The sequence below is a fragment of the Acanthopagrus latus genome, chromosome 15, assembly GCF_904848185.1.
Source record: "Acanthopagrus latus isolate v.2019 chromosome 15, fAcaLat1.1, whole genome shotgun sequence".
Lineage (NCBI taxonomy): Eukaryota > Metazoa > Chordata > Actinopteri > Spariformes > Sparidae > Acanthopagrus > Acanthopagrus latus.
The window spans coordinates 10,113,557-10,130,515 of record NC_051053.1 but is presented as its reverse complement, the minus strand read 5'-3'; the positions used below and the strand labels follow the sequence as shown (position 1 = coordinate 10,130,515).

Below are 16,959 nucleotides of genomic sequence, written 5' to 3'. Positions count from 1 at the left end.
TTTCACTTCCAGTCTAAACGAGGTCATGTGCGCTTTAAAGAGGAAATCACAGAGGCCATCCTTCACAGTGCTACAACTCACTTGTGATTTCTGACCTTGTTTTTTTTATTTTTATTAACACACCACATACCGTGAATAATTTATCAGTGACATCACCGCACTTCATTGTAACTGGCATTAGGTCTTGCTAAAAGGAAAGTATCTGACAGTAATAGCATCTTCCTTTGCTGTATTACTCATATCATAATCAGATCTTCATGTACAAGCAAATGGATGGATAACTACAAATACTTGCAGTTTAGGGTATCACTGGTGTAATATTAAAAAGTGTACCCCTTTCTGAACTAAAATTTCCCCCTTAATGTGCATAATTTCATGATTATGGAGCTGAGGAAACAGTAACAGCATATGATGCCGATGCCAAGAACTGTAAATAATTTTCATACATTTTGTAGCTGAAGTCACATTGCAGTGTTAAAGTTTGGGTAAAGAACATGCAAAGGTAGGGTCACGTCTAAAACAAACCCATTTTAACAGGAATCAATGTATGTGAAAGTTTTATTCTATGAGCACTACTACCACTACTGGTTACTGTCTTAATGTATGAATCAATTAAGTATTAATGATTTTAAAGTTCTGATGATATTATATAGAAAATCTTGAAAAGTAAATAATATCCTCATAAAGGCAAAACATACTTAGAACTGCAAAACTAATCTAGTTCTCCTTCAATTTAACTAAAACTAGTCATGCCTGAGAGTAAAAAAATAAAGTGTCATATTATTTATTATTATCTGAAAGTCATTACTGGAGTATTATTACTGACACATTCACTTTAATAACCACTGTGCAGTTTAACAGACTTTAGACTTTGACTTTAGACTTTTATTCATCCCACACTGGGGAAATTCACCTGTCACAGTAGCAGGTAGACAGACATACAAAACTTGAAATACTAAAAAATATTTAGAAAAGAGAGAAAAGATAAAATTTAGAAAGGACTAGACTTTATGTGCATTATATACAGGAGACAAAAATGTGCATCATATACATTTAAATAAAGTGTCAGAGTATTGCCTTGTTGAAGGTTGGATGCATAAATATATACTGTGTTTAAATACAGTGTTTGAAAATAAACCGACTCAGTGTATGAATATGAATATGTAACCCCCCCCCCCCCCAAAAAAAAAACAGTACTATTGCACAGGATATTTGCACAAGATGGCAGAGGTAGAAGTAGTTAGTAGTGCAAGATAAGTAGGTGCTCATGGTGCTCCATTAAGGGTTACTGGTGTTGAACCATCTGACAGCAGTTTACCTTATCTTTAATAATGTAGCATCTGTGTTTGATAACCAAGTTATCTACACCTCATAATGTGAGATAAATACACTGGAGTTAAAAACTAAATAATAATACCCATTGGAATCTTGTGGATTTTAGGTATAAAGTAACATTAAATTGAAATACTTCTTGCATTGTGCTATTACTAAGTGCCTCTCCAGGTCTCCAGACACTAGACGGCGCCATGTTCCCAGCAGCTCACCACTTCCGTGTTGTCTGAACTCTGACCCGTGAGCTTGTGTCTATGCTCGGATCTCATTCGAGGAGGATTTTGCGGGTTAGAAAATGAAAGTATTCCCTCACATGAACGGACTGACACGTCTGTGTCGCTAGCTTAGCATAAGCTGCACCCGGCCCTTAATACGATTTGCGGACTGGGCGGGTCACCCGGCTGCTGTCACATAACATGACCTACATGTGTTGCTCGCTGTCGGGATTTGTTATGCTACATAGCTAGCTGTCTAGTCGGCTAGCTAGCAGGCTAGCGCCGCTAACAGTGCTAACTAAAAAAAAAAAAAGCGTTGCTGTCAAGTGGGGATAACATCCGGCTTTATGGTTAGAAATCAGCGTAAATCAGATGATCCGCGATCAGTTCTTTCTCTGTGGCTCATTACCAGTCCTCTGTCACAATGCATCCGTGGTCGGCTTTACCAAGTAACAACACAAGCCGCCTTGAAGTAGTTAGTTGGTGATAACAGTGAGTTAGCTAACCTGAGTTAGCCAGGTTACAGCTCACCCTGTCTGTCCGGGATATTTAGAGCAGCTGGCGGTGTGAAGAGCGGTCTCGGGTAAAGCTAACCGGGGCAGTCGTCAGCTAGCCGGGCCAGCTAAGATACCGTTTTTTACTGGCTTCAACGAGATAACGTTTCAAGGCAACAATGGCTAACGTTACAGACCTGCAAACAAAATACAGCAAGCTGGCACAGGAGTACTCCAAGGTAAATACACCGCCTCACATTGTTGTTGAAGTAAAGCATGTTGACTGTGTTGAATGCACAGTTAATGAAACTCAGAAGCTCCCAGTTGCGCTATTAGCATTAGCTACTGGAACTGTCATCACTGACAAATGGTGCTCGAACGTATTTAGCTAATATAGGAGACACCTGAACTAAGTGGAGTGAATGGGCCTGACTATACAGACCGCTTGTCACTGTGAAGACACTTAAACTTTAGTCTTCAACTTCTGGTACTTTAGTATAAAACTGTAAGTTAGCCTGCTGTAAATCCCATATTCAATAAAGTTATAACGTGTTTTCAGTGTTGTTGATTCAACTACATGGTACAACTGTGTGGCCAGAATCGAAGACGTGGTTATATTGTGACATACTGGTACATGTGTGTGTCAAGGTAGCTAATAGTGGAAAAATTATTTTATTAAAATGTATTTAATTGTCACAAAGGTAGTCTTTAACTTAATTCAAAAGACAGAATAAGCCAGGCGTACCTGAGTGTACGCTGATGTGACATAAGACCGGATATGATAGAGGATTGTGCTTTATGTGGTTTGTTTATGTCTGAATGCTGTCATGGCTGAGAGTGATTGAAAACAAAAAAAAAAAACACAGCTTTTAAAGGTTAATGATTTGTCAACAAGTGACAGTGGCGTCTGTGTTTGTGCCTTCTCCTGTGGGCTGTGTGCGCCCTTTGTGTCGGTGTCAGCTGACAGCACGGGGAGTGTGTGCCGCTTCCTGTTCAACTCTGATCTCCCCCTTAGCCAAGTGCTGTATCCTGCCCAGGAAGCGCTGACTGTGTAACTGTCAAAAACATGGCGGTGGTGCTCACTTATCTGCCATGTGTGTAAAGGTCACTGGCCATACAGTAGAGCAGAGCATTAAGTTTTATGCAGAACAAGAGAAATGAAATAATGACAACCACACACAAGCATATACCAGAGATGCAAGTTCAGCTGAAGATGCTGCATCCACGCTGCGTTGTTCATCCGTTTTTATCTGGGTCGTGACCACTGACCACGTTTTCCCCTGTGTGTTTCTCACAGCTCCGTGCCCAGAACCAGGTGCTGAAGAAGGCAGTCGTGGATGAACAAGCCAGCACCGTCTCCCTCAAGGTAAACCGATGTATAGAACAGGAACAATGATTGAATCCAGATTATATCATAAACTGTACATCATCAAGTGAATATGGTCAAAGGAGAAGTGTTTTCAGAATTGCTTAACAGATCCAGTTGGCCGTCAGATCTTACAAGTAGTTGTTGTAGTACTGCAGTTAGTTGCACAGATTGCTGGCTAGCTTTTCCTTCGCAGTCGAAGCAAGTACTCTGCGTTCTGCAACCGTGCACAGAGCAATGTTCTCATCATTGATTTACTCGATGCGTTCATTCAAAAGAAAGCCCGCACAATATTTTTATGCCTGACACATGTTTGTTGTTGTCTTCGTCAGGAGCAACTGAAGCAGAGGGACCAGAGCCTGAGGAAGCAGGAGCAGGAGATGGACAGCCTCAGCTTCAGGAACCAACAGCTGGCCAAGAGAGTGGAGCTGCTGCAGGAGGAGCTCGCTGTCAGTGAAGCCAAGAGCAAAAAGGGGAAGGTGATCATGAGGGATGATCAGTGGGAGGGGCAGCGCAGTTAGGAAGAGGGAACAGGATGTATTGTGTAATTTTTTTGCAATGGTAAAAAAAAAAGAATCTGATGCAGACACACCAATTTTACAAGTAATTATGAAATTTGCAACTTCAAAAACGATGATTAAACAATAATTTCTATGGAGTCAAAAGGCCATGATTAACAGCCCTTATTTTATCTCCACCTCCATCAGAGTAAAGTAGACTCTCCCTCACAGCATGGCCTGGAGACCCAGAGTGTTTTTGACGAGGACCTCCAGAAAAAGATCGAGGAAAACGAGCGGCTTCATATCCAAGTAAGCAGCTGTGTTTGTGTTTGTGTTTGTAACGTGCTGTCATTGCTCTAGTCAATGCACTGGGGAGGCCATGCATGTGACGGCTCTGTTTTCTGCTTGACTGTCATTAGTTCTACGAGGCAGACGAGCAGCACAGGAGGCAGGAGGCCGAGCTGAGGGGGCGTCTGCAGGAGCTGGAGAAGGACTCGGAGCAGCACCAGACTGTCCTGGACGGACTCACCGCTAAGTACATAGACACAATCGAGCGGCTGCAGAGTGACAAAGCGCGCTTAGAGGTGAGAATGAGCAGGATTAAAGTGGGGTACGTGATGTAACTGTCCGCATCAATAAGGTTTATTTAAATCTGTGTATGTCTCCTTTTGATAGGTGAAAGCACAGACCCTGGAGAGGGAAGCAAAAGAGTGCAGAATGCGAACAGAAGAGTGGTACATCCTTCTTTTTATTCACCCTTTGAGAAGTGATTTAAGAGTCGACAACTAATCCAATTGTTTCAGCTCTGCATTTTTGTGTACCGTGTTAGAGTTAATTGACCAAGTAAAATGCATAATTCAATCTCTTAAACTCTCGTCTTTTTTTTCCCTCTACGTAGTCAGCAGCAGTTGAGACGGTGCCAGTCGGAGCTGAACAGACAGGTGAAACAAAGCAGCAGTGTTATCCAGGAGAAAGTGCCCTTCAATGACACCAGTGAGTATCTGGCACGGGGCCACTTGGACAGAGACGATCTGCTACAGAGCATACATCTATATGAGAACATTTGTGTCTTGTCAGTGATACCATAACAGTCTCCTGCCCAGGAGTAAATAGTGTAATGCCGCACCATGCTGTAACTTTGCACGTAAGGAGGCAGGAGGCTTAAACATTTCAGTCATGTTTGTTGAGTATATAAAGTGCTGGGACTAAACCTCTGATCTGTTTTTTTTGTACTCTGCAGAATTTAGTGACTACAACAGCCTAAATGTGCCGCCACACAATCGAAGGCACCAGGTGAGAGAGAACATGAACCCAGTTTGTTTTATGGGAATACTTGTGTCTGTTGGCGTTGTTTACTGCTTTTAAAGCTATGATTGTATTTCACCAGCAATTGTAAAATTTGTTTTCTTTTTACAATACAGAGTTATAGTTTCTCACACCCACTTTTTTAACGTTTTGTGAAACATTAACACTAAAGCCCTGTTTGCAAAGGACTAGAATTACCAGGGGCTCTCGTGTGATTTAGAGATTACACGTTTGTGTTTTGTGTAACGCATTCACACAGGATAAGCAAAGTGTTATCTTATTTGAATTTACTGACAATATCTCCTGGATGTGAGGCCAATACCTTGTGTAACATCAACTTTCAGAAGTGAAGCATCTGTTCTTCAGCTGCCACATGATTTAATATATTTTAGAGCTGAGTTGCACACTTTCAGCTGGGTTAGTCATCTTCAAGTACAGCATCGTTTACATTATCCAAATGAGCTGCAAATATGTATTTATGCTTCTAACATTTGTAGGGACTGTGTTCACCAGCACCCACATTATTTGGATAGTTTCCACTTGATTTGCAGTCGCTTTGGTTCTGAAAGCTAATGATACGTGGAGCTTTGACATCATATCCAGGTGAATGTCACTAAACTAGTTCAATATGGACTTTGCACCCATGTGAATGCGCCACACAAAATACAAAGGTGGGGTGGTGACATGAAACACCCTGGTGATAGAAGCACCGTGGTTATAAAAATTCGGCAAATTCAGTAATAGTGGTAGATAGGGCTGCAGCTACAGATTATTTTTCATTAGCAATTAATCAAGTGGTCAATAAAGTGTAAGGAATTATGAAAAATGTCTGTTTACCTTGTCCTTAAGCCCAAAATGATGAACTCAAGTACAGTCCACAGCCCAAGGACTTCTAAATGACTATCGTATAAAACAAAGAAACAAAACCAGTCTGTAAAATGTAAATGCTAGAAAGTTTGTAGATTTGACCTAATAATGACTTCAGAGCTATACGTCACAGATTAGTTTAAACTGCTTAATTGTTTTAGTAAATAGACCTAAACATTAAGCTCACAGCTTGTGTCTTGTTTCTGTGGTTGTAGCTAAAAGCCCGGGACGTGGCAGGTCAGGCCTTGAGCTTCATTCAGGACCTCGTGGCCGCACTCTTGAACTTCCACTCCTACACAGAACAGAGAGTGCACATCTATCCTCGGGACTCCTCCATTGAGCCCATCTCCCCTCTGAACCAGAAGGTGAGGCATCCACAGGGTTCATACAAAGTCTCGAAAGTTTGGAGAGTGCAGTACTTTTTAGGGGTCATTAGGAACGAGACTCCTGCTTGAAAAAACACTTGTTTTCAACATGAAGTGGTGCTTCGTCTACACAGTAACTCATGTGATATTTAACACTGGCGGTGGCTTTACAAATACAGTGCGTGGTATTAATTGTAAATACTTGAATTGAAGCATACTTCCTCCTTCTACACAGTTTTCTCAGTATCTACATGAGAACGCAGCCTATGTGCGCCCCCTGGAGGACAGCTTTCTGCAGTTACACCAAAGCATCACAGAGGACACAGTCACAGTGCTGGTGAGTGTATTTGGACAGGGACATGGTGGGCTTGTTCATTATTCCTGATTATAATCAACTACTTACTGTGTTTTTTTTTCCCCCATCCTAATATTGAAGGAGACTGTGGTCAAGCTGAAGAGCTTCGCTGATAATTTCTCTTCGTACACCCACTTTCTGCAGAAGATTCTTCCTTACCAGCTGAAAAGGTCAGTGCTGCTTGTGTGTGCGCGATGTCAAAATGGAGTGGAGCAGACTATTGATGACTATCCTCTCTTCTCCTTTCAGCTTGGAAGAAGAGTGCGAGGCGCCTCTTTGTACTGCTGTACTTACCGCGAAAAACCAGGAGCTGCAGGGAGACATGAAGAGAGTAACTTCTGTGTTTGAGAAACTGCAGAGCTACATTAACATTTTGGCCTTACCTAGTAAGTAAACATGGACAGAAATACATACCAGATGTTGCAAATTTTCATATGGTTGAATTGTTTTTTAGGCAAGCCTGAAAAAACTCACGTTGCTCTGTATTTTAAAGTCTGTTTTTTTCGTGAAAGAAAAAGGGTGCTGTGAAGTGATACAATCTGCCCGTTTCATTAAACAACGTGTCTCAGGTGTTCGTCAGGATGCCATGCCACCGAGCAGCACCTCAGCTGTCTTCACCCAGCTGGCTGCCTGCCTACACAGTCTTCACGATGCCATTAAAGGTGAGCAGCACCGTGAGCCTTTTTTTGTTTGTTGTTTGTTTGTTTGTTTTACCGGGAGCCATTCACAACCTGTGTCAGTCAGCACAATCATTCCCTCAGCTGCTGTTGCCATTCATAAAAGTCAAACTTTTTTTTGTTTTCCTCACAATACCCACCAGCTCAGTTTTTGAACAGTAAATCTCCAGAGGCCTCAGTGTAGCGTCTGTCACACCGCAACTTCGGAGGGAAGTATGATTTTGTGCTCTCTGGCACAGAAGAGTCACTTTTATGTAATTGGCACATTTAGCATAAGAAGGGGGATTGTGTTCATGTTATATATGTTACAATTAGTACCATTCTGTTTGTCTTGGTTCTTGTGGGGACGGTGAATTTGGTCAAATAAACACTAAAAGACTCGCTATATGAAAATATCATGAATGTCTGTGACACGGATTCCCCTTTCCCTTTCTACCTGTGCAGAGATGTCAAAGCACTACAACCAGAAGGCTGGCTTAGAGCAGGAGCTCCCCACCATCACCCAGAAGCTCTGTACCACCTCAGAGTGCCTGCTTGGGTCTTTGGGCTCGCTGACCAGCAGCACTGGCAAGGTACAGCCAACAGGGGGCAGACAGCAGTTGGGTTTATATCTCCTATATCGTATGTCCAAACAGCATGTGGTATTTGTTATCTGTAATGCATAAAAACTTAATTGGTGTGTAGCGACGAGTTTTCACTGCAACTGGATCGCGCTGGTAATTTGCCACTAATGCGATACCGCTGAATGGCAGGACTCAGGTGTGCAGCGGTTAAATGTTCAAAGATACTGTCCAAATCACAGTTTGTACAGCTGCTCCCCGGTCAGAGCAGAGGGATAAATGACTTCTCTTTGTGAATCAAGCGAACCGTTGGCTGAGATGTGCCTGCCGATGGGAGGCACAGTCCAGTGGGTTGCAGCATTGAATAGCGCGCTGGCATACAATGTGTGGAGCGAGCTGCATTGTGAGTGTTATCATCTCTGCAGGCGAAAAAGGCTCAGTCGCTCAGACGTTTATCATCCCGGACACTTGACGGTGCAATCATCTCTCTGCTGTAAACACACCAGTTAATTTGAGGCTAAACACAAATGCTGAGTTTTGAGAGATGTAGATGATAATTAGTGTTTCTCGAGCGAGAGACTTTTTTTTTTTTGAGTGAATGATATGAGACATCACGTCACATGTTTTGTTGCAGATTGCCACTTTCTTCAGCAACAACTTGGACTTCTTCACATCACCAGGCTACAGTCCAAGAGGTGGCACAGTCACTCTCAACCCCTTGCAAGCAGAGAGCATGCTGGCCAACAAAAAGAAAGCAGCTGCCTACATGCACGCTATCAAAAAGGTTGGTGTGCCGAGAGAGTTTGGATGATGCATAACAAGCTGTTTACAGTATTTAAACAACGTACAGAAATGATATGCAACACCTGAATTAATGCAAATTCTGTTATCATCAACAAGAAATATTCACGTACTTCTGTTCGTCATATTTCCTGGTATATGACATGAAAAATGGCATGACATGCACCAAATGTTACGGCTTCTCTCTGAGTTGTTCTCCCAACTTGAGAGGGCACTATCGCAAATCTGCTACTGAGTAATCTGACACCACATAAATATACTATTAAAGCTCCCAGACTTGGTACATTCTGCCTGTTGAGACAATGACTTTTAAGTAGCTTTCTAAAATGTTCTTTTATAATGAATAATTTCATCTGCTTTATCTGGTTTCATCTCTCCACTTCAGCTGTATTATGTTTTTTGCCTCTTTGGTTTTATGATTACATTTCTTGTTTAGCTTTCTTTATAATAAAAAGTACTTGAATTATGATGCTGTACTGATCAAGTTTGTACCATTACATACGCGATTTTTTTCACTGATATAAGAGCGTTCTCTGACAATACTCCTCGTTCTGTGTCTTTGTTCAGCCCAGGCCACAGTCCGTTCCATACAGAGAAGCCCTGTCAAACCGTCGTATACTCACCAGCTCCACGGAGAGCAGAGAAGGCCTCACTCAGCAGGTATGACGCGCCACCCAAAAACTCTCTCTGTAAACCATTTCAGTTTGTTTAGAATTGATTAATTAAAAGATTTTGACAATTATTCTTTAAAGAGATTACATCTGGCCAAGAGCAGCAGCCAGGCTCCCAGTCAGCTGTGGACAATGTAATCATGTATGAGTCAGTGTGTCAGCCAGCTTTGGTTGCCCTAAATGCTGAAGAATAATAACACAGAGATAAAGTCGAAAATGTTTCCACATGTTTATTGTGGCTTTGTGTTGTTCGGGTTACATAAAGATTAAAGAACAAACTGGAAATCCTGGGAAACATGGAAACAAGAACAACAGCAGCACTGGTTTGTGAGAAAATACAAGGATATTGGAAATGTTGGTCACAAAAGTACGGGAATCGTTTAACAAGTTGCTCTTTAGGGACAGGGTGTGTAGAGTGGAGAAGACTGGGCAGTGTGCCTGTGCATATTCTGTTCTGAGAAAGTGTTTTCTTTCTCTTTTCTTCTTGTGAATGTGTCCTTTGGTCCATTACGGCCCATTTGAAAGTGTCACTTCAGCACCAAGTTTACTATTAAAAGTATAAATTCATAAAATGTAAATGTAAACATGAAGCTCGTTGGGCTTTTATCATTTTTAGCCTCCAGATTTTGAAGGAACAAAGACCTGGGCCATGAACACATTTTTTTCAAATTCCTTCTTAAAAGAATATTTGTTTCCGTGTGTAATTTTTAATTCCTTTCATCAGATTAAAAATGTGATTTAAGAAAACCAAAGCTTGCAGGATTACAAACTACTTTGTTATACGGTTTCATCCTAAATGCTGCTGCCCTTTCACTCCCCTCAACCTTTACTCAGCCCTCTTCCCACAAGCTCACTGTCCGCTCCTCTCCTTTCCCCGTCGGCCTCCTGCAGGTGCAGCAGAGCCAGGAGAAGATCGCCCGGCTGGAGCAGGAGAAGGAGCACTGGCTCCTGGAGGCCCAGCTGGGGAAGGTGCGGTTGGAAAAGGAGAACCAGCGCATTGCAGACCTGGAAGCGCAGCTCACGGCGGCTCTAGGAGGAAGTCCAAACTCGCAGGCAGCTGCAGCCAGCACGCTCGCACAGAGCCATGAGGAGGCAGAGAAAGAGCTGCAGAAAGCTGTGGGGAAAGAGACGACGCTGTGCACCAGCCTGGTACGGTCCCTCCGCTGGCTGCTGTGCTCGTTAGTTTTCGCTTGCAGAGGAAATTTTCTGCCCATGGCGCTCACTGGTGTCTGATTTGCTTCAACAAAGGGCGCATTATTGTTCTTTTCTCGTAGCTCCCACGCTGAGTAAGTTTTTGCTTAATAAAACTCAGACGTCCAATGCACTGATTCAGCAGAAACGATGAATACCATTGTTTATGCAAGTCGGTGCAGGGTTCACAGTGCAGTCACAATCCAGAGCTGTTTGCCTCTGTGTATTATCTTTTATCTCTTGCATGGCTATTTATCCTAGCAGTGAGAGGCCTGCCTGGGCTCGAAGTGGATTTTATTTATCTGATCTGTAATGGAAGTTTCCCAACATGTTTTTCTCCCTTCTCTTTGTCACCAGGTTGGCATGTTGTGCACAACACCTACAGTTGAGCATGTAAGTATTTCTTCCCTCCTCTAATTTTTTGAGGGTAACTTCAGCAATTTACACATAAAAGTGTGTTTATAGGTTTTGGGGCATACTACTGCATATGTGATAAAACGTAGTATAAAGCCTTTTGTGGCTCCATAGGGAGCTACACGTAATCTGATAAATATCCTACAATGATGTCATTCAGTGGCTAGGTTGCATGATGGGTAATGGGGGCTCGAGATTTTGAAAAGCTGTCCACTGGTCCATAACACTGTTGGACTCATTGTGGACAGTTTAAAAACAAATGATCAAAATCAATACAGCAGAACGTGAGATATCGATATATAATTTGTCGTCCTTTACAATACGTGGTGTCTGCATTACCCACAATGCAATTTAGCAACGAAGTGCTTATCCCCATGACCTGTAAACACACTTTAAATGTTTAAAATTGGTGGAGTTAGCCTTGAAGTGAAGAGTTCCATCATTAAAATGTACATACATTTTTCAAAACAGTGATACTTCTCAGAAGGAAGAAGTCTCATCTAGCTGGATGTTGTGTCTGTGTTTGCAGGTGGGAGACGAGGACTCCAGGGAGCAGCTGATAAAGACTCACTACATGGCACGAGTGGGAGAGCTCACCACCCAGCTGCAGATTTCTGACAGCAAAGCTGTCCACTTTCACTCTGAGGTGAAGCTCTCACATCACTGTTTATCTCAGTAACTGCTTCTCAGCATAGTTTCGAACATCGCATGTCATCTGGGAAGAGATATGGAAACTCTTAATGCAGAACAGTCACTTGACCTGTTCCCTCTCGTGTTCTTTCTTATAATCATTCCTTAGCTATTTTTGTCTGCTTCTTTAATTTGCTTGAGAACAGAGAGCATAGAGACTGAACCAGAACTTAACCTTGTTTCTCTGTTCTTTCCTCTTTGTACTTTGGAAATGGTTCTTGAGTCCCATTATAACCAAGCGTGGCCTTTCTTACTGAGAAAGTGACATTTTATATTTTTAGCATTGTGGAGCCGATTCATTTGAATGGAGATATTTGTCTAAGTGACATCCTGTCGCGTTGTGACTAACTGGTGTGTCAGTCATCCTCGTTTTGTGTCACAGCAACAGGGACGCACCTGATGTTGAGTCAGTGTCTCAGGTATTAAACTGTCACTTTTCCAAACTGTGCATTTACCTTAGGCGCTGTCCTCAAATATACCCATTACTCCAAGAAACATCTCCCTTTGTGCAGCTGTTGAAAAAGATCTGTAGAGTGTGAGGATGTGTGTCAAACCCACCAGGGGACTGCAGTTGTTCACTTTCCTGTTTTCCTTTCTAGTGTCGAGCTTTGGCCAAGAGATTAGCCATCGCAGAAAAATCGCGGGAGACTCTGAGTGAGGAGGTCAAACGTGCTAATCAGAACATCACGCGCTTGCAGGTAAAAGACCAAAGAGCTTTCTAAGTATAGACATCAGCCCCCCTTTCAAATCTGAAGATTGTAACTCTGGTGGCTCTCACGCAGGATGAGCTGACTACGACGAAGAGGAGCTACGAAGACCAGTTGAGCATGATGAGCGACCACCTGTGTAGCATGAATGAGACTCTGAGCAAGCAGAGAGAGGAAATCGACACGCTCAAACTAGGCAGCAAGGTACAACACTTGGATTTCTGTTACGTCTGCCTCTATCCTTTTTTATTCAAGCTCTTGTCAAAAATGCTGCCCTTTGAAATGTTTCCCTTCCTCTCAGGTTTGTTTTCAGCTGTCACTTCCTTTCACTCCATATAAATAAATCTAAAAGCTCCGTCGCTACAGAAGAGTGGTTAAATATCAAGTGGCTTCAAGGAGTGTGAAGTATCTTTTCAGGACTTGCGGTGAAATGAGACGTTGTAAAGTTCTCTGTCAGTTACGAGGTGAGCTGGGAGGTCGTCGGTGGTGTTGTGTTTGCTGCCGTGCCTGATGGGAAAAACACCTGCCCGAACCATCTGAAGAAGTCGTTAAGTTGAAGCGGCAGAAAATGGAGAGGCCTGCTCTAAGCGTGCATGTTCCTGCGTGTATACACACAGATGGCCGCATGTTGGGTAGTTGCAGGACAGAACATGTCCGTGAGCTGAAGGTGGTGATTTTCTCTTTAAGGTTAGAGACCAGCCTCAGCATGTTCTTAGATTTCAATCCAGAGGGCAAAACTAATCGGAACTATCGCAACTTGGCGCTCTGCAAAGCAACATAGCTGTTTCAGGTTCAAGGCTGGTGAACGTTCATGCATGGTGAACACTTTGAGAGAATGATGAAGGAAGAGAAGGAAGCTCTCTGGTGCTGCCAGTGTGGGTCACAAGCTATTGGAAAAAATCCTGAATTTTGATCAAAAATAATAATACTAAGTAAAAGAAGAACTAAAATTCAAAACAAAGAGGTATGACTTTTTTGCCCAGTGGGAAAATGAGGTCCCCAGAACACTGCTTATGGTAGAAAGGTGGCAGATGCCAAATATGAACAAAGTAATACCGCATGAAATTGGGTTGTCCTTTAAGGTCAGTTTGTTTATTGTTTACTTAGTCATGATAACTGTTTTAACTGCTGAGATTATGATTATTTTGTTTAGGCATAAAAAGAAGATCTTTCTTTTCTGATTAAATTTGTTTCTGTGATGTCCATTCTTAATTCTGTGTTCATCGGTTACTTGATAGCTTGACCTCGATTGTGTGCATTTTCTGTTTCTTTTAGGGAAATGCCAAAAAGAACAAAGGACGCTAGTGCTGCCTTCAATTCTCTGGCTCCATTTGGCGTCCCAAGAGCACTTTGAGAGAAGATCTGGTCTGTGGAGCCTCCCAGCAGCGTCCTGGTACCAACACCACCACTGTCATCAAACCCCAGGACTGGCTACATGAGCCCCAGAATCCTCCACTGTCAGCCAGTGGCAATACAAAATGAACCGTACGAAAGCTTTGACATTTTTGACTGAATCCTTTTTCCCCCTTTTCCTTGTCACAGCACCAGTTAGAACATTACATGATTTGCTCTAAATGCTTTCTGAAGCAGTCGGAAGCAGCTGCTTGACCTTTTGGCTGATGCAGGATATGGAAAGAAGCAGATTTTCCTCAAACAGGACAGAGGAAGTTAAACTGATGATAATGCTCACTGAAATTAAGACTTGAAGACCAAACCCTGTTGACCAGTGTGTGTATTTTTTCCTGCTGAGCGTAAGTGTGAGAGCAAATGAAACTCACCGCTTATCTGTGGGAGCAGGCCAGCAGAGCAAACGTTGGTGTGGCTGTATGTGTGCAGAGTGTTGTCTCATTTTGTGACTGTGGCACCGGGCTTTACAACATGTGAGCGTTGTTTTACACTTAGATTTTTTTAGATCAAATTTGGGATTATTTGTGCAAGTGGTTGATTTATGCTGTATGTCTACATACAGCATAAATCCCCCTGATGTGTATGTGTGTATATATCACAAGCATCTGTAAAGAAGGGCTTTAAAACCTGAATGAACAACACACTTGAATTCATTCCTCAGTTCTGAAAAAGTCCTCTGGGAGTGGGGAAAAGAAAAGAAAATGTCTGCCTTGAAGCACTGTGTTTACCTAGACGAAAACATGTAGGACGGACAAGTCGGAGCTCGTGATATGGTGTCAGTCTGTCCCTGTGAAGTTACTCTCAGAATAGTTGTTTTTATCACCAAAGTTCAGTGTGGATGTGCACCCAGAAGCCTGATGTGGCACAACGGTCTTTTGATTCATGTTGTAACATGTACGGACAAAAAAGGGTTAATGTGAATAGACACTTGTTTGAAATCATGATATAATTGTACTGTATAATTTCTAAACAAAATATATACAAAAAAGGCATTTATTCAGAGGTTACAAATCTTTATTTTCCACAAAATGTGGGAAACTGAGTCTGCAGTTTTTCTTGTGAGTGTGTGTTTCTCCGATAATGAGGCTGGATTACTGGGAAGTGTCGTAGAGGGGTTGGCCCATATTATAACTGGAGCTCAGACACCCTGAATCATGAGTCATGGCAGAGTGCAGTTAAAGTTTACAGTTAAATAGAAGCTCTTTGGCTTGTAGTGACACGAGGTAAATGAAAGAAAAAAAAAGCCCAGCAGTCGGTATGAGCAGTTCATTGAAACCCACTGTTTGCCAGTCGACACCTGCCAGCAAACCTTTTGACTACAAAGATTTGCCAACGCCCCCGGAACTGATTTTGAAAAATCAAACAAACTAAAAACCACTTGTATTCTCACAATGTAACCTGTTCAAAAGCATATATAAACATGTGAAACACAATAAAAAAAAAGCTTGTTGAACATTTAAATGCTTGATGTGTTTCGATTCATTAGTAATTATCCTTGTCTGACTTCGTGCTGCATTCCTGGGAGTTGGTGTAGACTGGGATTTTAAATTGCCTGTGACTTGAAAAAAAAAAAAGCCTGTAACACACCCTAACCACTGGGAAATGAGGCCAACACTATTTAACTGGATATTTGAGAGCTGGAAGATTAGTGTTTAATGCCGTCACTTTATTTCGGAAGGGAAAACATGTTGTCATTTTAGTTGAATGCATGATGCTTTAATGTACTCTTGGTACACTTCAGGGATCCAAGTAGTAATAACCACCACTTGTTTGTGCATTAAAGAGATTCACACCATTAAGGATGAAATGTAGAGCTCGTAACGAAACACATTCTGGTTTTTACTTTTCAGTGGCTGCAGGAAAAGTGGTCGCCCAAAATATCTTGCTTGACGTGATGAATTGTTTTATACTTCTTACAAAGGGAAATTGTTTTACAGAACAGAGTTTGAAGTTGTTTCTTCCAACGATGTCAGTAAACAAAAAGGGACAGACGGGGTGGTTTTTCTGCAACCCCTTTTGTTCTAACTGAGCATGTATGTTAATCTACAGTGTTGTGTTATAATCTTAAATCCACTTTTTGATTGGAAAAACAGCCTTCTTTTTTCAGGCCCTGCTGAAGTACAATTTCCGGCTAATCCAAGAGGGTTTAAAGTGGTTTATTTAGCTTAAGAGGCAGCAGACTTTGCTCAACTCATAGTGGAACACTTAAAGGTGCAATATGGAGCTTTGGGGAAGAATTTTAATCAGAAGAGAATGACCTTCATTGACTGACTACACTTAAACAAACTTAAAAACAAACACTCCTCGTTTTCACGACTAAATGAACAAACTGACACTAAAGGACGACACAGTTTTATACTAATTTACTTTTTTTATTTGGCGGACCCTGCCACCTTAATAGACTCAAATGGTGTTCTGGGGACATAATTTTCCTCTGAGAACAGCTTGTTTATTCAGTCATGGAAAAAAATAAATACTTCCAAGTTTGTTTTTTTAATTATTACCTCATGCATGATGTAAATATTAAAATTGATCAGTTTGAATTTCCTCTCCAAAACTACAAATTACAAAACTACTGGCTTTAATCCCTAAGTTTATCAAAACATTTTCTTAATCACCACAGTTGCGTGGTTTTCACTTGACATGAAGTATTGTAATCTGAAAAGTAGCCAGTAACTTAAGCTGTCAGACAGTTGTAATGGAGCAGAAGGTAGAACATTTGGAAAAGTTGCAAAAAATGGAAATACTCAATTAAAGTACAAGTACCTGAATTGTGTCCATCCTTTGCCAGATCTGTAGATCTACACCCCAAAGATACTTCCCAGAGACCTGCAGCGTCTACCTCGAGGACCATGCAATGTAAGCAGTTAAAGTTGATACGCTGCTGTAAACCTCAACTCTGAAAGTGATTAAATCAAGTTTGACTCGTTACATAAAGGCGTGCGCGCGTTGTTTATTTATAACCGTGAGGATATAACAATCTGGCTCGTTATTACTGACTGTTCAGCGAGCCCGCCTCCCGACGGCGACATTTCCTACGGC

The 16,959-nt window shown here is 41.9% G+C and overlaps 1 protein-coding gene across 2 annotated transcripts; it reads left to right on the top strand.

Annotated features, from left to right (window-relative positions):
* Positions 1-1,497: 1,497 nt before the first annotated feature.
* On the top strand, positions 1,498-15,378 carry ppp1r21 (protein phosphatase 1, regulatory subunit 21). 2 transcript variants are annotated; one of them, XM_037124482.1, is made up of 22 exons: positions 1,498-2,280; positions 3,339-3,407; positions 3,740-3,856; positions 4,115-4,216; positions 4,327-4,491; positions 4,583-4,641; positions 4,806-4,900; positions 5,148-5,200; positions 6,295-6,444; positions 6,680-6,781; positions 6,881-6,969; positions 7,049-7,185; positions 7,369-7,461; positions 7,921-8,048; positions 8,671-8,820; positions 9,405-9,497; positions 10,400-10,657; positions 11,057-11,092; positions 11,643-11,759; positions 12,403-12,501; positions 12,586-12,714; positions 13,786-15,378. In XM_037124482.1, the coding sequence occupies exons 1-22, from the start codon at positions 2,221-2,223 to the stop codon at positions 13,813-13,815; spliced, it is 2,331 nt and encodes a 776-aa protein (XP_036980377.1). In that variant the 5' UTR covers positions 1,498-2,220; the 3' UTR covers positions 13,816-15,378. The 2 variants fall into 2 exon arrangements, with proteins under 2 accessions (XP_036980377.1, XP_036980376.1); XM_037124481.1 differs by having other exon boundaries at positions 1,499-2,280; positions 3,740-3,886.
* Positions 15,379-16,959: the final 1,581 nt, after the last annotated feature.

What these genes read in the sequence shown, in the direction of transcription:
- ppp1r21 (XM_037124481.1), top strand. Translation starts at nt 2,221, where the DNA reads ATGGCTAACGTTACAGACCTGCAAACAAAATACAGCAAGCTGGCACAG. An exon ending in GTGACAAAGCGCGCTTAGAG is followed by an intron (nt 4,492 to 4,582) that starts GTGAGAATGAGC and finishes TCCTTTTGATAG; the next exon opens with GTGAAAGCACAGACCCTGGA. An exon ending in AGGACACAGTCACAGTGCTG is followed by an intron (nt 6,782 to 6,880) that starts GTGAGTGTATTT and finishes CTAATATTGAAG; the next exon opens with GAGACTGTGGTCAAGCTGAA.